General features: G+C 40.2%; 1 protein-coding gene across 2 annotated transcripts in view; it reads right to left on the minus strand.

The window, feature by feature from the left end:
• Nucleotides 1-26399, minus strand: part of TTC39B (tetratricopeptide repeat domain 39B) — a 427267-nt gene that overhangs the window by 143501 nt on the left and 257367 nt on the right. For both annotated transcript variants that reach the window (XM_053702578.1, XM_053702579.1), the window contains one exon: nt 5538-5642. In XM_053702578.1, coding sequence (XP_053558553.1) covers nt 5538-5642 — 105 coding nt within the window. The remainder of the gene's footprint in view (nt 1-5537; nt 5643-26399) is intronic.

The following is a 26399-nucleotide window of genomic DNA, read 5'->3' on the forward strand; positions in this document are numbered from 1 at the left end:
TATTTTAATAAATGCACTGCTTCTCAATGCTTTTCAATAGCAGTCACATGACTGGAAAAAGGGTTGTTATTCTGAAACGGTGTAAATTGAACCGTTGTAAAACGAGGGCCACCTATATATATATATATATATTTATTTATATCTCAATTACTGTTGGGAATATCACTCCCTTCCCACAACCCCCAGTCATTCGACCGAAGGAAAAGGAGAGAAAGGAAATAACACAAAGGTGTAGAGGTGCCTGAGGTTTATATAAAAAAAACTGTCCGAAAAAACAGGGAGGGCTGTGGACTCACCGTGTCAAGAATGAAATACATTTATCAGGTAAGCATAAATTTAGTTTTTCTTTCTTAAGACACGGTGAGTCCACAAAATCATCAATTACTGTTGGGAATCAATACCCAAGCTAGAGGACACAGATGATTAGGGAGGGCAAGACAAGTAACCTAAACAGAAGGCACCACTGCCTGCAGAACCTTTCTCCCAAAGGAACCCTCAGCCGAGGCACAAGTATAAAATTTATAGAATTTTGAAAAAGTGTGCAAAGAAGACCAAGTCGCAGCCTTACAAATCTGTTCTACAGAGGCCTCATACTTGAAGGCCCAAGAAGAAGAAACCTCCCTAGTGGAGTGAGCTGTAATTCTCTCAGGAGGCTGCTGTCCAGCAGTTTCATAAGCCATACGAATAACACTTCTCAACCATAGAGAAAGAGAAGTAGCAGTAGCTTTCTAGCCCTTACGTTTCCCAGAAAAGCAAACAAACAATGCAGAAGACTGACGAAAGTCCTTCGTAGCCTGCAGATAGAATTTAAGAGCCCGCACAACGTCTAAGTTGTGCAACAAATGTTCTTTAAGAGAAGAAGGATTAGGACAGAGAGAAGGAACCACAATTTCATGATTAATATTTCTGTCCAAAACCACTTAAGGAAGAAAACCAAACCTGGTATGTAGAACTGCCTTATCCGCATGAAATATGAGATAAGCAGAATCATACTGCAATGCTGAGAGTTCAGAAACCCTTGAGCAGAAGAAATAGCAGTAAGAAACAAAACCTTCCAAGATAATAACTTAATATCTATGGAATGCATAGGCTCAAACGGAGCCTGCTGTAAAACTTTAAGAACAAAGTTAAGGCTTCAAGGAGGAGCAACTTATTTAAAAACAGGCCTGATTCTGGCCAGGGTCTGGCAAAAGGATTGAACACCCGGCACGTCCGCCAGACACTTGTGCAACAGAATGGATAAAGCGGAAATCTGACCCTTGAGGGTACTGACAGATAACCCCTTCTCAAAGATATTTACGCCATATCTTATGGTAAATTTTACGAGCCTGAATCATGGTTTCAATGACCGATTCAGAGAACCCACGTTTAGCTAAGATCAAGCGTTCAATCTCCAAGCAGCCAGCTTTAGAGAAACAAGATTTGGATGAAGGAAGGGCCCCTGAAGCAGAAGGTCCTTCCTGAGCGGTAGTCTCCACGGAGGTAGAGACAACATCTCTATTAGATATACATACCAGATCCTGCGAGGCCACGCAGGAGCTATTAGAATCACTGATGCTCTCTCCTGTTTGATCCGAGCGATGATTCGCGGAAGTAGAGCAAACGGCGGAAAGAGATAAGCCAACCGGAAGTTCCAAGGAACTATCAGCTTGAGGATCTCTCGACCTCGAACTGTACTTTGGGAGCTTGGTGTTCTGACGAGACGCCATCAGATCCAAATCTGGTTACCCCCATTTGGTTGTGAACCTGGAGAACACTTCCGGATGGAGTTCCCACACCCCGGGATGGAATGTCCGTCTGCTCAGAAAATCCGCTTCCCAATTGTCCACTCCTGGAATGTGGATGGCAGACAACAATTGTGAGCATCCGCCCACTGTATGATCGGCGCCACCTCCTTCATGGCTAAGGAACTCCGAGTTCCCCCTTGGTGGTTGATGTAGGCCACAGAGGTTATGTTGTCCATCTGGAACCTAATAGATTAAGCTAGGGCCAGCTGAGGCCAAGCCATCAAGGCGTTTAAGATCGCTCTCAACTCCAGAATGTTTATGGGGAGAGCAGATTCCTCCTGAGACCAAAGTCCCTGCTCCTTCATGAATCCCAGACTGCTCCCCAACCCAACAGGCTGGTATCCGTGGTCACAATTACCCGAGGGTCTCCAAAAACAAATGTTCTTGCGACAGCCACCACATTAGGGAGTCCCTTGTTGATTAATCCAGAACTATTCTCTGAGACAGATCTGTATAATCCCCGTTCCACTAAGCGAGCATGCATAGCTGCAAAGGTCTCGAATGGAACCGGGCAAACGGGACTATGTCCATGGTAGCCACCATCAAACCGATCATCTCCAGGCATTGGGCCACTGATGGTCGTGCCGCCGACTGTAGGGACAGGCAAGCGGACAGAATCTTGGTCCTTCTGACCACCGTCAGGAATATTTTCATTGCTAGAGAATCTATAATGTTTCCTAAGAAGATCACCCTTGTGTGAGATTCTGCTAGTAGCAAAGATGGCACCTGAACCAGAATGTCGTCCAGATAATGCGCCACTGCAATTCCCCGGGCCCAAATTACTGCCAATAGAGCTCCCAGAACCTTTGAGAAGACTCTGGGGGCTGTGGCAAGGCCAAATGGAAGCACTACAAATTGAAAGTGTTTGTCTAGATAGGCAAACCTCAGATATTTGTGATGGTCCCTGTGAATGGGAACATGAAGGTACGCATTCTTCAGGTCTATGGTAGTCATGAACTGACCCTCTTGGACCAATTGAAGAATGGAACGTATAGTTTCCATTTTGAAGGACGGTACTCTGAGAAACTTGTTTGGACACTTTAAGTCTAGAATTAGTCTGAAGGTTCCCTGTTTTTTGGGAAGCACAAACAGATTTGAATAAAATCCTAGACCCTGTTCCCGAATTGGGATTGGAACTATCACTCCCAGGTCGGAAAGATCCTGTACACATTTTAAGAACGCCTCTTTTTATCTGGTTTACAGATAATCTGGAGAGGAGGAACCTGTTCCTGGGAGGAAAAGTCTTGAATTCTAACTTGTAACCTAGGAATACGATGTCCACCACCCAGGGAACTGGAACATCCCGTATCCAAGCTTGAGCGAATTGAGAAAGTCTGTCCCCAACTGGATCCCATCCCGGATCGGTGGGAAAACCCTTCATGCTGACTTGGAATTAGCTGCTGGTTTCTTTGATTGCTTCCCCTATTCCAAGACTGATTGGGGTTCCAAGAAGGTTTGAACTGCTTTGAAGAGGGAGGGGAAGGCTTACCGCTGAAGTTATGAAAGGAACGAAAATTACTCTGACGTCCTTTCTGTCCTGCCTCTTATCTTGCGGCAGGAAGAACCTTTACCTCCCGTGATATCTGAAATGATTTCTGCCAGGCCAGGTCCAAACAAGGTCTTACCCTTGTAAGGGATCGCCAAAAGCTTGGACGAGACATCCGCAGACCAGGATTTTAACCATAAGGCTCTGTGAGCTAAAACAGCAAAAACAGATATGTTTGCTCAAAATGTAATAACTTGTAAGGAGGCATCAGTGATAAGGTTATTGGCTAATTTAAGAGCCTTAATCCTGTCCTGGATCTCCTCCAAGGGAGTTTCCGCTTGATAGAGTCTAGTAAGGCCTCCAGCTTTTTGTCCTTAAATGAACAGCTATCTTCTATGGGAATAGTGGTTCTCTTAGCCAAAGTGGAGATCGCTCCTTCCACCTTGGGAACCGTCTGCCACAAATCCTTGATAAAATCAGCCACCGGAAAACATCTTCTTGAAAATTGGAGATGGAAAGAAAGGGATTCCAGGCTTTTCCCACTCCCGTGCAATAATCTCTGAAGCACGGTCCGGTAGAGGAAATGCCTCCACCACAGAGGGAACATCAAAGTACTTATTTTGCTTGCTAGATTTTTTAGGGTTGACTGACAGTCGTATCGGAGTCGTACAAAATAGCCAAAACCTCCTTTAACATATGGAGGTGTTCCAGCTTAAATCTGAAGGATACAACTTCAGCATCAGAAGAAGGAATTATACTGTCAGAATCTGAGATTTCACCCTCAGAGGCTACCGACGTGTCTTCCTCCTCAGACTTCTGAGAAAGAGCAAACTTGGATCAGAAACCTTACTTACTGAATCTTTAAACTTCCTCTTGCGTCTTCCCTGAAGCATGGGAATGGCAGCTAATGCTGCAGAGGATACCTGGGCAGCAATTTCTGCCTGCAAATAAACTCCTCTAGGAGCATGAGAGGAACCGCAGGGCACTTCATGTGAAGATGACAAAGATTGGAACGTTTGAGGAGAAAGATGCAGCATTTCTGATACAGGAGAAATTTGAACATTGTCAGCCTTAGAAAATGGTGGCTCAGAATCAAAAAGTCTATCCTTGTAAAATAAAGTTCTTTCAGAACAGGAAAAACAAAAAGGAAGAGGGGGTTCTACATGGTTGCTAAAACAAAGCTTGCATTCAACAGATGGCAAGGCCTCTTGTTCTATTTGCAAATAACAGTGTAAAAAAACACACACAAAAGAAAAATATATTTCCCCCTTCTCCATTTTGAAATTTCGACACCGTCTCTTTAAGGCATAAGAATTTTAAAAAAATTATATCAACAATACAGATATAACGCCCCTATGTTGGCACCCTCTACACCTCAGCCAACTGCTAAAGTGCCTACCTGCCCCAGATGACCAGGATTCTGCCTAAACAGGGTAGAGAGGAATCTTCACCGAACCGGATCCTCCAAGAGCCAAGAGAAAGCAAAGTCGGATATATCCGATGCCGGAGCTGGTAACTTGATGTGTCACCACTCCGGAGTCTCCTGTAATATGCGCTAGAAAGCATGCGCTCCGACTGCCGCTACAGCAAAAAGGACCAACTCTCAGTGAAGACAGAGAGTTACACTGGAGTCAGGAGAAATAAACTGAGTCACCAATGAGTCGGGTATGAACCCTGTAGTGCCCAAGCATACACTATCTCCTCACTAAACCAGAGCCTGCTAATCTGCTCAATACAGATCCTTACTAGGATTAATCTATAACGTCCCATTTTTTCTTTATATTGCAGCATGAATTCTAAGCTGCTTAAAGTGCCAGTGTCCCCTGAAACTCCAAGGAAAGAAATTGGCACTTACCTGTGTTATAGGCTGTCCAGCAGAAAAGAAGATCAGAGTAAACCTACTCAGGCTTTAAACATTAGGGCAGCAATCATGTTGAAAAAACGCAGTGAGGCCCACCCCACAAGTTCTCAGCTGCTTAAAAGTCACCAGTGCCCTAAGTAAATCTTTTCAGACACCAAAAACTTCACCTCCTCCTTGCACAGAAGGCAAAGAGAATGACTGGAGGTTGTGGGAAGGGAAGTGATACTTAACAGCTTTGCTGTGGTGCTCTTTGCCTCCTCCTGCTGGCCAGGAGTGATATTCCCAATAGTAATTCATGATTCCGTGGACTCACTGTGTCTTAAGAAAGAAAAAACTATTTACCTTCTCATACATTCCCTTTGAAGATTTTATTACAGATAAAAAAATATTTACGTTTTCTTACCATGGTCGTAGTAATTCCAGAGATTCTGAAAATTTGTTGTTCAGAAATAAATTCAGAGCCACAGTACATTCTTCGAGCGCATGCCGGAGGTCCATTTTGGACGCCCTAATTATGAAGAAAGATTAATTTGTTAATACACAGAGATTACTTAAAATGTTTGTTTACAATTTAAAGTGTTGAAAAATATTAGCAGGACCTAAAGCAATACTATTAAAGCTGCAAAATGTAGAATTTTAAGATTTTGTTTTTTACCAGAATGTGATATTTACAGGACACTGTTAAGCAGACATATAAATTAAAATGATCACATTAAACAGGATATAAAACTCAATTATTTTTCTTTCATGATTCACATAGAGCACGTAATTTTAAACAACTTTCCAATTTACTTCTACTATCCACTTTGCGTTATTGTCTTGCTATCCTTTGTTGACAAGAATACCTAAGTTCAGCAGCTGCTGATTGGTGGCTGCAAAGCAAAATTGATAATAGAAACAAATAGAAACAAATAGAAACATGTTCTACCTGAATCATGAAATAAAGAGAGTTTGGTTTTATATTATATATATATATTCATTAAAATTATGGGGGGGAGATAACATTGGTATTGGGGAATCTTGCCTAGATGTGCTAATTTCCTATGTGTATATATATATATATATATATATATATATATATATATATATATATATATATATATATATATATATATATATATATATATATATATATATATATATATTCTGTAAAAAAAAGTTTGGCCAAATAAAGGAGATCTCTGGAAATAAGAAACCCTACGCTCGTCCAGCCAGCAGCACTAGTTATATTTAAATAACAAAATATAAATATTGGTCATTACCCACATGTGACATAATGAGCGAGCATATGTTATAAATAAATACATGCTACCAGTACACTTCTGCCCCTACAACTATATGACTATACTATTAAAAGTAGGGTAAAAAGGAAATTATATTTATGCCCTTAGATTTTCGTTCTTTAAGCTAAAGTGAGTAAACAATTTGGCAAAAAAAAAAACTTTGACCCAATCAAAGAGGAGCAAAATACAGTGTTTCTAGTCTACTAGTTTAAAATAATGAATGATTGACTAAACCATGATTACCAGAAAAGAAACTGAAGCAGGCAGCCTCTGTGAGCCCATAACTATTTTCACTCAGAACACCAACAGGAATAGGAGAAAGAAATACAGTATTCAGTGACGTGCGGTGAGGTCAGAGGCTGGTGAGGCATTGGGTATGATACACCAGAGAAACACATATATGAACCTGACAGAGGCATCTTACATTTACGATAAAATTGGCAGGTTGCAGGTCCAATTTATTGCTATTAATAAATTTGCTTCATTCTCTTGTTATCCTTTGTTGAAGGATATGTAGCAATGCACAACTGTGTGCTAACTGAACATATTAAATGTGCCAATGACAAGAGGCATATATGTGCAACCACCAATCATTAGCTGCTCCCAGTATTGCATTGCTGCTCCTTAGCCTACCTACAGATGCACACACACTCTCACTTTCATACATACAGATACACACTCATACAGATGCACACACACTCTCACTCTCATACACACACACTCACACAGATGCACACACACTCACTCTTACTCTCATACAGATATACAACACAGATACACTCAATGACTGCACATTACACAGAAGCTCGTTAACAATGTATGCTTTGAATTTCGAATGACAAAAGCACAGGTTTATTAAATGGTGGAAACCTCCACTAGGACATCCACTGATAAACTGTAATACTCTCCTGTAACTCTTCTGGTACGTGAATAGAGACCCTGTCAATCTGCAACTATTCACTGCTCTCTGGTGTTTTTTTACTCTCCTGTAACTCTTCTGGTACATGAATATTTACATAGAGCAAATGATTTTAGTTTGTTAATTTAGTCCTACATCTGTTGTACTGTTATCCAATGTGTTATTTCTAATGTTCATTTAATTGCCATGTGATGTTCAATCCTTATCAATACTTGCCATTATTCTAAAATGTATAGCTGTCTTATTCCATAGTATTAACCTCCCCCAAATTTTATTGTCTGTTTACTTAACATCTCACCCTGACCAGACCAGAATCTAAGTTTCCAATTGGCCTTTCCAATTTTCTCTGATTAGCAATCAACTAAATTTAGTGGACTCAGCTGACTGCCCTCCCTGCATATATTTCATACCAGTCTGAGATGTGCATTGCACAGTGATGTGCACAGCGATGTGCATTGCTATAACATATGTTCACATTTTCAAAGTGAACATTTTATAAGTGAGAATTCAAAAAGGATTGGGCAAGGGGCAAGAAAAAGGCAGGTACTTTTGAAATATGTTTGATATACCTAACTGTTTTCAAATGCAATTGCTACTATAATACTGTGTCTTATGTGTTTAACTGGTTCCCTCTTTTGTAAAAATGCCTAATATCTTCTTATTCCTGTTTGCTGCCTTTTATCTCTATAACAAACTACTTTATTCAATTACTCCTTCTCCCTCTCCACCTGCACTGTTCATTAGCCGCATCTCTCTTAAACTCACATTACTTTTGTACTCATGAACTTTACCTATTCCTAAACACTCTCTCCCCCCCTACACCTTGTCTCAAAAGCAGTCTCACTACTGCAAATCTGTATCTCATCTCATGTCACTCTCCCTCTTGCTTCTACTAACTGCTGGTGACATCTCCCCTAATCCTGGTCCCCAACAACTGCCTAGCCATGCACATCCATGTATACCATCCCACAGACTCAAAAAACAAAACTCTGACAACCTTACTCACATTCCTCTTGCAACAAAAGCCACTTCCCCTTTCACTTGTGCACTTTGGAACTCTCGCTCTGTTTGCAACAAGCTTACTTCTATACATGACCTCTTTATCTCCCACTCCCTCAACCTTCTGGCCCTAACAGAAACCTGGCTCTCTCCCCTAGACACAGCATCCACTGCTGCTCTGTCACATGGGGGTCTCCCCTTCAGCCACACTCCTAGGTCTGCTAATAGACAAGGAGGTGGTGTAGGTATTTTACTTTCCTCTTGTTGCACCTTTTAACAAATACATCCCATCTCTTGACTCACATTTTCCTCATTCGAAACCCACATGATCCGCTTATTCTCTCCTCTTTCTATACGTGTCGCAGTCATATACCGTCCTGGCTCCTCAACTCAATTTCTAGATCACTTGGCTGCATGGCTACCTTATTTCCTTTCCTCAGACACCCCTTCCCTCATTCTTGGTGACTTCAACATCCCTCTTGACAATCCCACTGCCTCCTCTGCAAAACAACTTCTGCAACTCACTTCCTCTTTTGGTTTGTCACAATGGACTGATTCTCCCACTCACAAAGATGGTCACTCCCTTGACCTGATCTTTAGCTATCGATGCACCCTCTCAAACTTCACAAACTCCCCCTTTCCTCTTTCTGACCACCATCTCCTTACTTGCAACATATCATCCCTTCCTACAACTCTCCCTCCTTCTGCTCCTCACACCAAACTTCACAGAAGCATTATGTCATTAGATCAACAACAGCTTTCTAATTCCCTCAAACTTCTCCTCTCATCCTTCTCCTTTTCATGCCCTGACCAATCTATCTGCCACTATAATTCCACCCTTACATCCGTCCTTGACAATCTTGCCCCTCTTACCACAGCTCGGAAATCAAACACTCATCCTCAGCCCTGGCATACTCCTCTGACACGATACCTACGCAGATGTTTCCATACTGCTGAGCGGCACTGAAGAAAATCTTGGAGTTCAGCTGATTTTCAACATTAAAAAAAATTATCTTGAACTCCTACTACTCTGCCCTTAATTTCCATAAGCAACACTACTTCTCTACTCTTATCTCTAATCTTTCTTCACACTCAAAACGTTTGTTCTCCACTTTCAATACTCTTCTTTGCCCTCCCCCACCTCCTAATACAACTTCTCTGTCAGCTCAAAACTTTGCCAACCACTTCAAAACAAAATCGACTCCATCAGAAATTAAATCACCTCTCAACATAATTCCATTCTCTCACCCCCTCAAATGCTCTCAATCAACCACAACCAACATAACCTTAAACTCATTCTCCCCTGTTACTGAGGAAGAAGTTTCAGCACTTATACTGCGCTCTCACCTCACTACCTGTCCCCTTGACCCTATACCCTCACAGCTACTCCCCTCCCTCTCTGCCACCCTTACCCCTATACTCACACACATTTTCAACCGCTCCTTCAGCACCGGTATATTTCCCTCATCGCTGAAACATGCACTGGTCACACCTATCCTCAAAAAACCTTCCCTTGATCCTACCTCCCCATCCAACTGCCACCCTATTTCCCTCCTCCCTCTTGCATCAAAGCTTCTCAAAAAACTAGCTTATGCACGCCTATCCCATTTCCTTACAATAAACTCCCTCCTTGACCCATTGCAATCTGGATTTCGTCCCCATCACTCCACAGAAACAGCAATTGCTAAGGTTACCAACGACCTACTTACAGCAAAATCAAAAGGCCACTTCTCTCTGCTTATTCTCCTTGATCTGTCCGCAGCCGCCTTTGACACTGTTAACCACCCTCTCTTGCTACAAACCCTCCAATCCTTCGGCATATGTGACACAGCCCTCTCGTGGCTCTCTTCCTACCTGTCAAACCGTACCTTTAGTGTAGCCTCCTCTGCCCAGTCACCACTTTCTGTCGGAGTACCGCAAGGCTCTGTCCTCGGTCCCCTTCTCTTCTCAATCTACATGTCATCACTAAGTTCCCTAATAAAGTCCCATGGTTTACAATATCATTTGTATGCCGATGACACCCAAATCTACTTCTCTGCACCAGACCTTTCTCCTTCCTTGCTAACCCGTGTCACTAACTGTCTTTCTCACATCTCCAACTGGATGTCCTCTCACTACCTCAAGCTAAATCTCTCCAAAACTGAGCTCCTTATTTTCCCCCCTTCTTCAAAACTCTCCACCCCCAATCTCTCTATAACTGTCGACAACTCCATCATTACCCCTACCTTGCATGCCCAATGTCTCGGGGTCACATTTGACTAAGATCTTTCTTTCACTCCTCACATTCAGTCTTTGGCTAAAGCCTGCCGCTTCCACCTTAAAAACATCTCTAAAATTAGACACTTCCTTACACAAGACACAACTAAGATTTTAATCCACTCTCTCATCCTCTCCCGCCTCGATTACTGCAACTCTGTCCTCTCTGGTCTCTCCACCTACCGCCTAGCTCCTTTACAATACTTAATGAATGCCTCTGCCAGACTCATCTTCCTTACAAGTCGCTCTTCATCTGCTGCACCTCTCTGCCAATCTCTTCACTGGCTTCCTCTTGCCTCTAGGATCAAACACAAAATTCTCACTCTGACATACAAAGCCCTCAACTGCACTGCTCCCTCTATATCTCAGACCTTGTCTCCAGATACTCTCCCTCCCGTCCCCTTCGCTCTGCTCATGACCTCCTACTCTCCTACTCTCTTGTCACCTCATCACACTCCCGTTTACAGGACTTCTCCAGACTGGCTCCCATCTTATGGAACTCTCTGCCTCGCTCCACAAGACTCTCTTCTAGTTTTAAAAGCTTCAAGTGCTCCCTAAAGACTCTACTGTTCAGGGATGCATACAACCTACGCTAACCTTTCTTTATACCAGTTCCTCTCCTCCATTGCTATCCCCTGAACCCCCTTAGCATGTAAGCTTAATAGTCCAGCTGTTTGTTGATCACCTTCTCAAGAGCTGACTACAACAGTGCAACTCTTGGCAGGGCCCTCTACCCATTTGATCCTTATAAATGTCTTTTTGTACTCCGCATTTGTTAATAGCGCAGCGGAATCTGTTGGCGCTCTACAAATAACCGATAAAAATAATAATAATAATAATAATAATAATACTACATTTAGAAATGCCCTCTGTCAGATGTGTAAAGAAAGCTAGATAATTTTTTTCCATTTCAAAACAATTTAATATCTAATATTTGGCCAAAGTATTAGATATTAAATTAAACAAGCAAAAAAATAAACTTACAAGAGTGATAATTGTCTCAGCATTAAAAAAGAGAAGTCTTTGATGCTCTGTATACAAAACATCAAATACACACTGTAGTATTCAATATATTAGTATTTGTTTGGATGGTAATACATTACATAAAAAAATAAAACTAGCCCTATCCTGTCCATTTAAGCTGTTTATTTGATTGGATTGGATCACTATTATTAAGGTTGCAGGGCAATATCTATTACTTGCTGCTGTACAAATCAGATTAGCTCAGAGCAGCAGTCTTAGATCGTTTGGCTTTAGTGATGTTATGTAAACAGAGGAAATAAGAGCAGGGAGGAGGGAAGACTACAACGAACAGACCAACTAGCTATTGTGAACAGCTTCAGACCTCTATAGCCCTGACAATAATGTATAAGTTACTCACAGCAGCTAACTTCAGCGTTACCTCGTCCAAGCTCCTGCAGCATCATCAGTGTAAAAAGATTTGTGCACTGCTGACTGCTGTGGGGGAGATCATTTATTATTTCAAGAGATCAACTGAAGATAATGTTTTCTTAAGACTTAAAGTCTACACAACTATTATCATCTTGCATCCTTATACACACTCAGAGACAGGATGATTTGTGAGTGATTTACTAACAATAGTTGTTAAGAAAAATCGTTTGGCTAACTATTGTTAGTAAATCACTTACAAATCTTTCTGTCACTGACACACAGTGTCTGAAGTTGTATAATATTTGGGTTCCTCGTACTGCAGGGGTTAATGAATGTGGTGAGAGTGTGGCAGACAGCAGGTTACAGTTGCACCAGACCTTCCCTGAGCAGTGAGCACGCATGGACTAGAGATATTGCTGTATTTTTCATTCTATGCACTAAACATGTAATAAGGGAGAAGCTTAAGTTCTGGAATCACAAGAAAAAAAAAAATAGTACCACACAACACCAGCTATTGATTTACAGTACACAGTAACACAGCCTTATTAGGAAGGTAGTAGTGACAGACAGGAGCCAGAGGTAACCAATATGAACTTAGTCATGCAAGCCCTGGCAAACATGAGTGTAAGAGACTAGAGTGCTTGTGCTAGATAAACTAAATACATAATACAGTCACTTACTAGTCATAGGCTGCCACTTGCTCTGAGCTCCATCTCACTCACTTACAGACTAGTCGCTGACTGCCACTAATCCGAATGCAGTAACAGCTCCCTCACTCCGCTCTCTTCCCGCCCAGTCACCTGGCTCTGAGTGGCTCCTAGATATGAGAGAGGAGAGAGCAGGCTGCTGATTGGCTCCCGAGTCTGTTAGAGAGCAGCCTCGTTGGGAGCTATATGGGGCCACCAAAAGATTTAAACTCCACTGGGTGGTGCAGTCTCTAGCGGCTCAAAGAAAAATACACTAAAGCATCCATATTGCGCAATGGGAGGGGAGCTGAATGGCTCCCAGCCTCTCCTTGTTTGTGCAATATGGATGGAGGATATTGGATGCAGCACAGCCTTAGTTTTTTTGGTATGGTGGCAGAGTCGGCAGCGGCGGGAAGTAGGGGGGCTAGGGGAGTACTTCCTTGGGTAAATTTTTTTTATAAATATATATACACTTAAAACTTTTTTTTTAAAAAGAATAAAAAAAAAAAAGTGTAATTCACACATAGGACAGGGGAGGCACTGCCTCACCTGCCTCCTATGACAGCACATTTGCTAAAAAAAACACACAAAAAAACCAACATGACCTGCTGATCTGATTTGAATATCTGAACAGAATATCTGGGTTTTCAAGTGCTAATGTCTCAGGGAAGGTTAAATAAAACTCCATTAGTGGCTATTTGTTTCGGATTACCAACATCAAAAGTAAATCCATTTTGTAGTTTTTGAGACAAATAGGGGTAATTTTATCTGAAGTATATTCAGAATCTTTCTGATTTAATTCCGACAGTGATGTAGATTCTTATCGCCGTTAAAACTATTAACGCAAATACTGATGGAACACAATCCCCCCCCCCCCCTAAAAAATAAAAAGTATTGCTGTTTCACTATGTCTGACGTTACATAAACAAAACATAAGCTTACCAATTTGTAGATGAATATACATAGAAAAAGTACAATCATATCAATGAAAAGGAATCAGACATACTTAAGCAAGTCTAGTTAAACCTCAGATTTTATTACAACATAGGAACAAAAAACACAACCCTCTTTAAAATATTTAGCGACCACTCTTGGGTCAATCTGATTAACAGGTGGGAGCTACAAGTATCTAAATACATTTGGGTCACTTTGGACCCAAAATATATAGACTGAATAAGAGCATACAGGATGTATTTAACCATAAAATTACTAAATTTTAAGGTCTCTTCTGAACCTGTTACTTATAGTTACTAAAGGAAAATTAAAAGCTATTTCCCCATCACTATACAACCTCTGTGAGGGAAATTGTAATGCAGTGGAATACAGTTAAAAATATAAGGACATAGGTTTTAAGTAAAGTAACTGAAAAAGTTGTGGAAGTAAAATAGGACCACAGAAAAATAAACACTGAGCAGTTTACTTGTTAAGGACTGGTTATAATATTAATAAGTTTATAGGAACTATGCATGCGGCAGGATTACATGAACACTGCGTAAAGTGACAGTTTTTAAGACAAGGGGCTGACTACAAAATAAAATGGGGATATCAATGTAAAAAACAAAATTTATGCTTACCTGATAAACGTAATTTCTTCAAGATGTGGCAAGTCCACGGGTTCATCTTAATTACTGTTGGGAATTACCACTCCTTGCCAGGAGGAGGAGGCAAAGAGCACCTCAGTAAAAACTGTTAAGATTCACTTCCCTACTCATAAACCCCCAGTCTTTTGACCGAGAGTAAATGAAGAAAGGAAAGTAACACAAGGTGCGGAGGTGACTGAGGTTTAGTCAAAAACCTATAACAATTACCCAAAAAACAAAGGGTGGGTCCGTGGACTAACCACATCTTGAAGAAATACATTTATCAGGTAAGCATAAATTTTGGTTTTTCTAAAGATGTGGTGAGTCCACGGGTTCATCTTAAAGGGACACTGAACCCAATTATTCAGATAGAGCATGCAATTTTAAGCAACTTTCTAATTTACTCCTATTAATTTTTCTTTGTTCTCTTACTATCTTTATTTGAAAAGAAATCAAAGCTTTTTTTGTTTCAGTACTATGGACAGCACTTTTATTGGTGGATGAATGTATCCACCAATCAGCAAGGACAATCCAGGTTGTTCACCAAAAATGGGCCGGCATCTAAACTTACATTCTTGCATTTCAAATAAAGATACCAAGAGAATGAAGACAATTTGATAATAGGAGTAAATTAGAAAGTTGCCCACAATTTCATGCTCTCTCTGAATTACGAAAGAAAAAAAATTGGGTTCAGTGTCCCTTTAATTACTGTTGGGAACCAATACCCAAGATAGAGGACACAGATGAATAGGGAGGGAGAAAAAACCCAGCATGCCTAAACAGAAGGCACCACCGCTTGAAGGACCTTTCTCCCAAAAGCTGCCTCAGCCAAGGCAAAAGTATCAAATCTGTAAAATTTAGAAAAGGTATGTAAAGATGACCAAGTTGTAGCCTTGCAAATCTGCTACATACAGGTGGAACTAGAAAAAATAGAATATTGTGCAAAAGTTCATTTATTTCACTAGTGCAACTTAAAAGGTGAAACTAATATATGAGATCGACTCATTACATGCAAAGCAAGATAGTTCAAGCCATGATTTGTCATAACTGTGATGATTATGGCTTACAGCTCATTAAAACCCCAAATCCACAATCTCAGAAAATTAGAATATTGTGAAAAGGTGCAAAAGTCTAGGCTCAGAGTGTCCCACTCTAATCAGCTAATTAAGCCATAACACCTGCAAAGGGTTCCTGAGCCTTTAAATGGTCTTAGTCTGGTTCAGTAGGAATCACAATCATGGGAAAGACTGCTGACCTGACAGTTGTGCAGAAAACCATCATTGACACCCTCGATAAGGAGGGAAAGCCTCAAAAAGGTAATTGCAAAAGAAGAAGTCGAATGTTCCCAAAGTTCTGTATCAAAGCACATTAATAGAAAGTTATGTGGAAGGGAAAAGTGTGGAAGAAAAAGGTGCACAAGCAGCAGGGATGACCGCAGCCTGGAAAGGATTGTCAGGAAAAGGCCATTCAAAAGTGTTGGGGACTTTCACAAGGAGTGGATTGAGGCTGGAGTCAGTGCATCAAGAGCCACCACACACAGACGGATCTTGGACATGGGCTTCAAATGTCGTATTCCTCTTGTCAAGCCACTCCTGAACAACAAACAACGTCAGAAGCGTCTTACCTGGGCTAAAGAAAAACAGACCTGGTCTTTTGCTCAGTGGTCCAAAGTCCCCTTTTCTGATGAGAGCAAATTTTGCATCTCATTTGGAAACCAAGGACCCAGAGTATGGAGGAAGAATGGAGAGGCACACACTGCAAGATGTCATCTGCTGGTGTTGGTCCACTGTGCTTCATTAAGTCCAGGGTCAATGCAGCCCTCTACCAGGAGATTTTGGAGCACTTCAGGCTTCCTTTCGGAGACGAGCTCTATGGGGATGCTGACTTCATTTTCCAGCAGGACTTGGCACCTGCACATACTGCCAAAAGCACCAAAACCTGGTTCAATGACTGTGGGATTACTGTAGAGAATCTATGGGGCATTGCCAAGAGAAAGATGAGACATGAGACCTAACAATGCAGAAGAGCTGAAAGCCGCTATTGAAGCAACCTGGTCTTCCATAACACCTCAGCAGTGCCACAGGCTGATAGCTTCCATGCCACACCGCATTGAGGCAGTAATTGCTGCAAAAGGGGCCCAAACCAAGTACTGAGTATATACAGTATGCATGCTTATACTTTTCAGAGGTCCGATATTGTTCTATGTACAATCCTTGTTTTATTGATTGCATGTAATATTCAAATTTTCTGAGATTGTGGATTTGGGGTTTTCATGAGCTGTAAGCCATAATCATCACAATTATGACAAATCACAGCTTGAACTATTTTGCTTTGCATGTAATGAGTCCATCTCATATTAGTTTCACCTTTTGAGTTGCATTAGTGAAATAAATTAACTTTTGCACGATATTCTAATTTTTCGAGTTTCACCTGTAGAAGCTTCATTCTTGAAAGCCCAAGAAGAAGCTATGGCTCTGGTGGAATGAGCCTTAATTTTCTCTGGAGGTTGCCTCCCAGAGGACTCATATGCCATGCGAATCACACTCCTCAACCAAAGGGCCAGAGTAGAGCCAGATGCCCTCTGACCTCTACACTTCCTAGAAAAACAAACAAAAAGAGCAGAAGACTTCTGAAAATCTTTAGTCGCGTCCAAGTAAAACTTAAGAGCACAAACCACATCCAAATTATGCAGCAAACGTTCATTATCCAAAGAAGGCTTCGGATACAGGGAAGGAACAACAGTATGCACAACCTTGGGAAGGAATCCCAACTTAGTATGAAGAACAGTCTTATCAGCATGAAAAATGAGATAAGGAGAATCAAACTGTAAAGCGGAGGGTTCAGATACCCTTCAAGCAGAAGAAATAGCCAACAAAAACAGAACCTTCCAAGAAAAAAGCTTAATGTCAAGAGAATACATTGGCTCAAGCGGATGCCGCTGTAAAACCTTAAGAACAAGATTAAGGTTCCAAGGAGGAGCAATCACCTTAAACACCAGCCTAATTCTGACCAAGGACTGACAGAAAGACTGAACATCCGGCACATCCACCAGACGCTTGTGTAAAAGGACCGATAAGGCTGAAATTTGACCCTTCAGGGTACTAACAGACACACCTTTTTCGAGACCCTCCTGGAGAAAGGCTAATATTCTTGGAATCCTAACCTTACTCCAAGAATATCGCTTAGCTTCACACCAAAAAATATATTTCCTCCAAATCTTATGGTAAATCTTCCTAGTAACCAGCTTACGAGCCTGGACCAGTGTCCCGATCACCGACTCTGAAAACCCCAGCTTGGATAGAATCAAGCATTCAACCTCCAAGCAGTCAGCTTCAGAGAAACAAGATTTGGATGAAGAAATGATCCCTGAAAAAGAAGGTCCTTCCTCAGGGGAAGCCTCCACGGAGGTAGAGATGACATCTCTACTAGATCTGCATACCAGATTCTCTGAGGCCAAGCTGGAGCGATTAGAATCACTGATACCCATTCCTGTCTTAAGTGAGCAAACACCCGAGGCAGGAGAGCAAACGGAGGAGACAGATAGGCCATCTGGAAATCCCATGGAACTGCCAAGGCGTCTATCAGGAAGGCCTGAGGATCCCTCAACCTGGAACCGTACTTTGGAAGCTTTGCATTTTGACGGGATGCCATGAGATCCAACTCCGGCATCCCCCAGCTGGATACCAGCTTGGAGAACACTTCCAGATGGAGTTCACATTCCCCCGGATGGAAAGTCTGCCTGCTTAGAAAATCTGCTTCCCAGTTTTCTAAGGGAGAGCCATCAGCTTAGCTTAGCCTTAGATTAAAGGTCAGCTGACCAAGACTTCAACCATAAAGTAGCCCGTCTGGCCAAAACAGCAAAACCAGAAGCCTTAGCTCCCAATCTAAGGACCTGAAGGACCTCATCAGCAATATAGGAATTGGCGAACCTGAGAGCTCTGATTCTATCCTGAAACGCGTTTCCTCCTGTAGAGAATTCGCTAATGCCTCAAACCAGTAAGAGGCAGCACTAGTCACCATGGCAATACATTGACATTGGAGACCAAGATAAACATAGATCTTCTTAAGATAAGCATCCGTCTTTTTATCCATCAGATCCTTGAAGGAAAACTGTCCTCAATAGGGATAGTAGTCCGCTTGGCCAGAGTGGAAATGGCACCCTCTACCTTGGGCACACAAGGCCAAGACTCCGTAATAGATGATTCTACTGGAAACATTTTCTTAAAAACCGGGGATGGTGTAAAAACCACTCCTAGTTTCTCCCACTCTTGGGCTATGATTTTTTTAGCCCTAATTTGGGACCGGGAAAACCTCAGAAGAGGAAGGAACATCAAAGAAACTATTAAGTTTACTGGACTTCTTAGGCGTAACTACTGCCTGAGTCTCAGAATCATCCAAAGTAGCTAAACCCTCCTTTAGTAGCACATGGAGGTGTTCCAGCTTAAACCTGAAGGAAGATCCTTCACTATCAGAGAAAGGCATTACACTGTCTGAATCTGAAATATCACCCTTTGAGTGAAAATTCTCCTCATCCTCTGATCTTAAAGGAACCTGAGAGTCAGTGTTAGAAACATATATCCTAGTCTCTGAAACCTTGGATTTCCTCTTGTGCTTCCCTGAAAATCTGGGAAACTCGGTCAAGGCTGCAGATATCGCTGAGGATACCTGTGCAGCAATCTCTGCCTTTAAAAATGCTCCACTGGGAGATAAAGAGGAACCGCAGGACAGAGTTAGCTGCCATAGAGGCTTGGGCCGAAATAGGGAAAGGCCCTTGCATTACCTGGACAACATCATCCTGAGAGACATAAGGCTCAACATTAAAAAACGTATCTTTATCCTGCAATGTCTGTTTAACACAGGAAGAACAGAACTGCATGGGTGCTGCAATTTGTGCGTCTATACACAATAAACAGGGAATTAATTGAGTGGATTCCATATCAGACATAACTGATTAATATCCTCTACTCTACTATTACTCTAGCGTTAATGTTCAAAATCAATTAACAAGAATAAAAATAACTAAGTCTTTAATAAACTCCTCAGATATTACCTCCCTCCGCACCTCAGTATACCGAGGTGCCCTTAGCACCACGTGAAGCGGATCAACCCTGCAATGTTTTCACTTGTGCTCCTCACCACATAGCAAAAGAAAATCAAAAAGAGCAGGGACACGCAGGCTCGATAACGTCAGAAAGGCGCAAAAACACTCCTGTGGTATTGTCAAGAAGGTGGGCATGGTTAAAAAAAATGCCCGTAATCTGAAAGAAAACAGTCTATAACTAATCAGACAGTGCAGCACCCAAAACACAAAAATGAGCCCTGAGACCTCCTTAAGTCCCACACGTCTCACCAACCTGTGCCTGCGAGCATGTCATAGCAAAAACACCCATCCTGCGAGTGAGCTATCTGTCCCTTACATTATTTCAAGCAGGAACTTCTAAGTGCCCCTCTCCCACAAGGAAGACCCGCACTTACCTGCCTTGCTGTCTGACATGATGACAGCAAGCACCACTTTGCAAGTTCTCCACCACTTTAAAACCACCACAGCTCGACCGCAAAGACTAAAGTGGGCTAGGTTATACCCTGCAGCTTGATTTAAATCTCAATCTTCTTAGAAAATATAATTTAAATTACACACTAAACTTCACCTCCTCCATGCACATAGAGGAAAAGAGAATGGCTGGGGTTTATGGGTAGGGAAGTGATACTTAACAGTTTTCACTGTGGTGCTCTTTGCCTCCTCCTGCTGGCGAGGAGTGGTATTCCCAACAGTAATTAAGATGAACCCGTGGACTCACTACACATCTTTAGAAGAAATGATGTTATTAACATAGTGTTAAGTGACTTACTAAGTATGTGCATCTGCACTCAATATGGGGGAGAGAAAAAAAGAGAAAAAAAAAAGACAGAAAAAAAGAGAAAAAAAAGAGAGAGAGAAAAAAGAGAAAAGAGAGAGAAAAAAAGAGAGAGAAAAGAGAAAACAAAGAGAGAAAAAGAGAGAAAAAAAAGAGAAAAAGAGAGAGAAAAAAAGAGAAAAAGAGAGAAAAAAAAAGAAAGAGAGAAAAAAAAAGAGCGAGCGCGAGAGTGCGAGCGAGAGAGACTTCATACCTACAAAGAAAACAGAGGAAGAATGGGCCAAGCTTATAAAAAAATATTATAAACAAATAGCCTTTGTATTCCTTAGATTAATCTGTAATTTAAGTTAGCATATTCATATTAACACACAAACACATTAATGTGCAAATTTCACTTTTTCCGGCAGAGTTGTTTTCTCGAATGAGTATTTGCGGGAGAAAGTGGGGCTTAAAGGGACATTGTACACTAGATTTTTTTTTCTTTGCATAAATGTTTAGATGATCCATTTATATAGCCAAACTGGGGGTGTTAGAAAATCATCACAATGTTATTTCAAAATAAGCAAAACTATACATTTTTACACAGACTCCTAACCAAGCCCCAAAGTTTTAGATGCATACCAATGTATACAGACTTCAGATTGCTACTGTTTGTATAATGGGTCTTTTCATATGCAGGGGATGGTCTGCTCATACCCTTTCAGTGGGTGTCTCAGTCCAATCTCATTAACAGTGCTAAACTGGGAGCTTCTAAGTAAGTTTTTTTAAATGTTTTATACTGGATTTTTAGATCAGTATCTACGCATATTCTTCTTTATAATAGTGTCTATTACATGCAGCCAAATGAAAATTGTTGTATACCGTCCCTTTAAGGGCCTTCATAGTCACAAAAGGCTTGTGGTACAAAGCCCCTGGCATGATATAGCCTAACCGCATATTAGATATTGAGGGAATCTTAGTTTTTTCCCAAAATAGAAGGCAGCAGTTTCCGCAATGTGTCACCCCTGCAGGCACTGTTACAATCTCCAGGTGTGGTGCTAAAGTGATGGTAGACTCTCCCCTTTTCAAAATCAGATCCAGAATATTAGTAATATTTTAGATGGAGTTTCATTAATTAGTTGTAATGAAGAAGTACTCTAACATGCTTTTAAATATAGATATAAAATTCAAATGCCCTGTGCTCCGCCGCACACTTCAAAAGTAAATTTTTCTGTGAGCTGTTTGAATTATTGTCAAACCATTAGGTCACAGAACATTTTTAAATGGGTAGTGGAATGCAGGGTATTTTAATTTCATATCTATATTAAAAAGTAAGTTATAGCGCAACGTCATTACAACTGATTAATGAAACGCCATCTAAAATAACACCAACATTCCGTATCTGTTTTTAAAAAAGGGAGACTTTACCATCATTTTAAGGCTGAGTGAACTTCAGATGTAGATAGGGATGACTGATTGTGTTGTGGGTTCCACAATCTACTCAAGCAGATTTCCCCCTGTTTAGTCTCCACGGATGGTGTTATTGTAATTCATCTAGTTCGACGCAACCAGATAAAGGTTGCACATCTAAGGATGAGGCTGTTTGTGTACATGTCACCAATTCAGTATTAGGTCCTCTCAGGAAATAATCAGGAAGTGCCTTATCCAATAATGCCAGCAAAACTGTTTCTAGTTGTAAGTAGTAAATATATGTAGCCCCATGAAGAATTGTTAGAACAGGGGTAAGCAATATAGAGTAAAAATTAAGCTTTGACGGCCCAGGAGTGGCAGAGTAACCCAGATTACTGGGTGGAGGTGTTGCTGACTAGTGATGAGCAGTCGCTTCAAGCCTGAACATCTATAGCTCTGGAATCATAGAAACAGCAAATAAAGTTGTAAAGGATCCTCACTGAGTGGGGCAGTGTTATATTTAAGAATTCTGATGTTGATGCTGTTGAAATAAGGCAATAACTGTCAAATTATTGAGATATCTTCTATCTAGAGCTCTTAGAAGTTGAGTCCTATCAAGAACGCTGCACGGACACGTCCCTGAAACAGCAATACTTTAATAGAATTATATATTTTTTTCTATGGAATTTTACACTAAATGCTTTAAAACCTGGGATGTAGAAATGTCATGACTTGCCCCAAGCATAAACAAATGTATATAAAGATGATACGCCTACACAACTTGTTTGCTACATTTTAGAGGCAAGTGGAATATGTTCATAAACAAATTTTCATTCTAGACACACAAAGAAACCGATCAAACTAAAACTACCTAAATCTTGAATATCTGTGGTCTTGACTGTGACTGCCAACATCTAAGGATTTAAATCCATTTTCTAACTAAGAATATGCCAATGTTCATGAATAAAAGGGAAAATTTAGTCAAAACTACATTTTTACAATTGAGATAGGCCATGCAATTTATAAAAGTAAATTGTAAAGTTTTTTTCAATCAAATTTGCTTTGTTCTCTTGGTAATTATCTATCTTTTTAAATAATACCAATTCTGGAGTAGACTGTCCCTTTAAATCTTCTAAAGCTCATATTAAATGCATAGCTTTGATAGTGTTACAAATCGTGTGCCTGACTTCTGTTTTTTTTTTCCTTTTCAAAAAACATATATAAAAAACACAAAAGCCAGGAAATTCCTGATGTGAAACTATTCAGTTAATAGGAATTATTTAATAACATTATATGGCATGGTCGTCAATGCTATCCTTAAACAGTGCATCTTAAAATAGCTTTTATGTAGAAACCGTATTCAATTTGTAATAGTTCTTGGGATAATGAAAACAGATAGTGACATTTTTCCCCATTAAATTAGTACCAAAATGTGTGTATATGAGAAGGGTGAATATAGTTCAAGGGAAGTGGAGACCTAAACATATTTTAAAGTATGTAGAGACCTAAATTTGAACTGCTGCAATGAAAAAATAGTGGTTAAAGGAGAGAAGCTTTAACAGATTATCGCTTTACCATTTATTGCTTAGTATAGTATTAAAGGCTCACTGTAGAGATCAACAATTAATCTAACATCTGTTTCATTTAATTAAAGTAACACAAATATAATTTATAAATAAATGTATATTTCTGCTTAAGAATTGGAAAAAAATATGGTAGAATGTTGTACAAAAGCAACAATGTTGCTTGTACAAGGACTGAAAGGGAATTAAAAAGACATAGGCACCAATAGTTCCCAATGGTTTAAATGCAAGTTTTATTTATTTAAAAATGTAAAAGGTGCAACTAAAATTCCAGTGCAGTATTGAATAGTTGCTAACAGTCCCTGGATTTTTTTGTTCCTGAAGCTTGGGCATGTGTGAGACAAGGTAATGGAGAGGAGCTGCTGGTGAGGCTGTGGGTGTACAAAGTACACTGCTTGATCGCTCAGAGCAGGTCTAGGCAGGGACTCCTTGTTGCACCCTTCATGTGATCAATTTTTTAATTACCACAAATCGGAAGAAAAAACACTTACATACAGCTCCTCCACACTAGGAAAAGGAGCTGTGCCAATTTGTTGTAAAATAGGTGGGATTACTTGCATCTTTGCATTATTTAGACTGACAGCATCTTCATATTTTAGCACTCTGTATCATCTGCAGCTTACTGATTTTAACATGAGTTTTAGACATACAAAACTTCCTACACCAAGAGCAAAAATATGAAAATTGCTGCCAGACTAAATAATACAAAAATCCATTTGCCCCCAGCAACTCACCCAGTCCAGTGCTGTTCTTAATTACACTAAGATCAGCTGCACTGGGTGTTTGTTGTGTCTCTCCTGTTTATAGTAATTTAACACTCTGCAGCCTAGCTCCTCCCCTGCACCTCTGCCCTCAGAGTGGCATTAGGAGTCCAGGATAACTTAGGAAGCATTGCTGCTGGCTATTAGGACAGTGGATCTAAGTAAGTGTTGTGTCACTTCAGTTCTGTTTGCCTTTAAGCACTTAGCTGAGCCCTTCAATAGTGTAAATTATAGGGAAGTGATAACATATAAAAGCTGGGCAGTTAAAAATAATTGATTAGGAGATGATTTATGTTTTACTATAACTTTACTGCAATAAATCTATTTTTATTATCTTTTAGAAGAATTACTGTTAATAGAAAAGGTTTTGTAAATATATGTGCACAAGTATTTGTTTAAATTAGACACTAACATTTTGGATAGTGATGCAAACTGTTCTATTTACTGGTACAAATTCTAAAGTAAAAGGCATTCTTTTTATTCATTATTATTCATTTTTTTAAAAGTATTTTTACATGTTAATTTACTTCATATGACATCTCTTACTGTGCTGTCACTGAATATGAAAAATTACTGCAAATGATAAAATGCATTAAATTCAAAGTTGGCAGGATTGCGCTTGCTATGGTTGAGAGATGTCTGTATTTGAAATACCATTCCGTCTTGGTATACATAAATATGTTTTGTTGTGTTATTAACCCTCTACTGGCTAGACAGCCATATACATTTAAATATAATTAACTCCTACTATATTATCTGCCTACATTTGATGCAGTGTTGTAACAATAACCATATGCAAAGAATGTGTTCCAGAGACTGGTAATATTATGGAATAGGTGTAAGAGCTTGGTGCTGTAATCTGTATAATAAGATATGGATAAGTCTCACCCTTCCTGCCATCACTCCCCCACTGTAACCTGAATGAAGTGATTGATCAATTGTTTACTGTGAGCGTTTAGAGTTCACATCTACATTTTTAGGCACATCTTAAGTATGACAAAGTATTCAAGCTCCAATCCCCCTAACATACCAAATTGTATGTATTTTCCTGTATGGATGGATCAATGAATCCATTATGGTGGGTGTTCTATCAAGAACTCCAATACATCGAAAACTCCAATCTGACGTCACTTCCGGTGATTCCATACATCTGATTAGTCCATTTATCAGTGAGTGACAGGATTCACAACCAATCAGATGGGCACTGTAATCGTCTATCTTCACTATCTATTTTGCCTCTGCCCGTGGCGTTCAAGGGTAGAGTCAGATTGGAGTTTGAGGAATTGGAGTTCTCGACAGAACAGTGGCACCTGTGCACATCTAAAGACAAAATTAAAATTTTCACAATTCCAATAGAGTATGCAATTTTACACAACTTTATAATTTTATTCTGTAATCAAATGGGCTTATTTCTCATGGTATAATTTGTTAAAAAGTATACACAAGTAGGCATAGGAGCGGCCAATGCAATACTGGGAGCTAGATGATAATTGGCTACACATATGCCTCTTGTCATAGCCTCACCTGATGTATTCAGCTAGCTCCCAGTAGTGTATTGCTGCTCCTTCAAGAAAAGATACCAAGATAATGATGCAAATTTGATTATTCAGAGCTGCTATTGTACACGAAAACTCTGCTGCAACTACCATGCCCACAATAAAATAAAAAAGCACAACAGATTGTTTATATTCCCACTCATAATAAACTCAAGAAAAAAAAAAAAGTAAGTCATCTAAAATACAGACAATAATAACAGCAACAATATCTAAAGCTGTTCTACAAAGAGAAAGTACACTACTCATAGAATAGTTATTGAAGGCTTATTATTGATTTTAGTGCAGTCCACACAAGCCATGGGTTCTTACAGCTCAGTTTATAAAACACAGTAGAAAAAGCCTGTTCAGCACTCCGGTGAGTGCTTGCTTGTATTAGTATTATTACGATCATCAATTATTTGTACACTTCGCCTCCTGGGCATCCAACCACAGAAAATGTTTTTCAAAGTCAGTGAAAGCAAGCAGCATAGCCAGTCAGATAATACCCATAGACACTAAAGAGGGCACATTCTGGCTGCCCTAAATAATTATATACTACTATTATAAAAAATGTTTATTAGTTATAGCATCACATTTGTCCACCATTGATGATACAACTCTATATGTTAAGCCCTTCAAAAGGGTACTCTGCAGGAGCCACAAAGAACTGCTAGTCACAAGGAGCAGCCACACAACCCCACCAATCAGCATGCAAAAGGTTTGAGAGGGACTTTAATAATCATATGCTAAAATCACTTGAAACTGATGCAGTATAACTGTAAAAAGCTGACAAGAAAATATCACCTGAGCATCTCTATGTAAAAAAGGAAGAAATTTTACCTCAAACATTTCTTCAGCTCACCAGAGTAAGTGCTGTATAAACTGTAGCTGCTGTCCAGCTGCAAGTTGAAAAAAATAAATAAAAAAAAATAGCCAGTCAGCACCAGCAGTGCTTATGTAATGTTTTGCCTTTGCTGTGATCTTATGAGATTTCATAGAAGTTACTTAAAATGAATAGGAAAATAAC

The sequence above is a fragment of the Bombina bombina genome, chromosome 2 (assembly GCF_027579735.1).
Source record: "Bombina bombina isolate aBomBom1 chromosome 2, aBomBom1.pri, whole genome shotgun sequence".
NCBI lineage: Eukaryota > Metazoa > Chordata > Amphibia > Anura > Bombinatoridae > Bombina > Bombina bombina.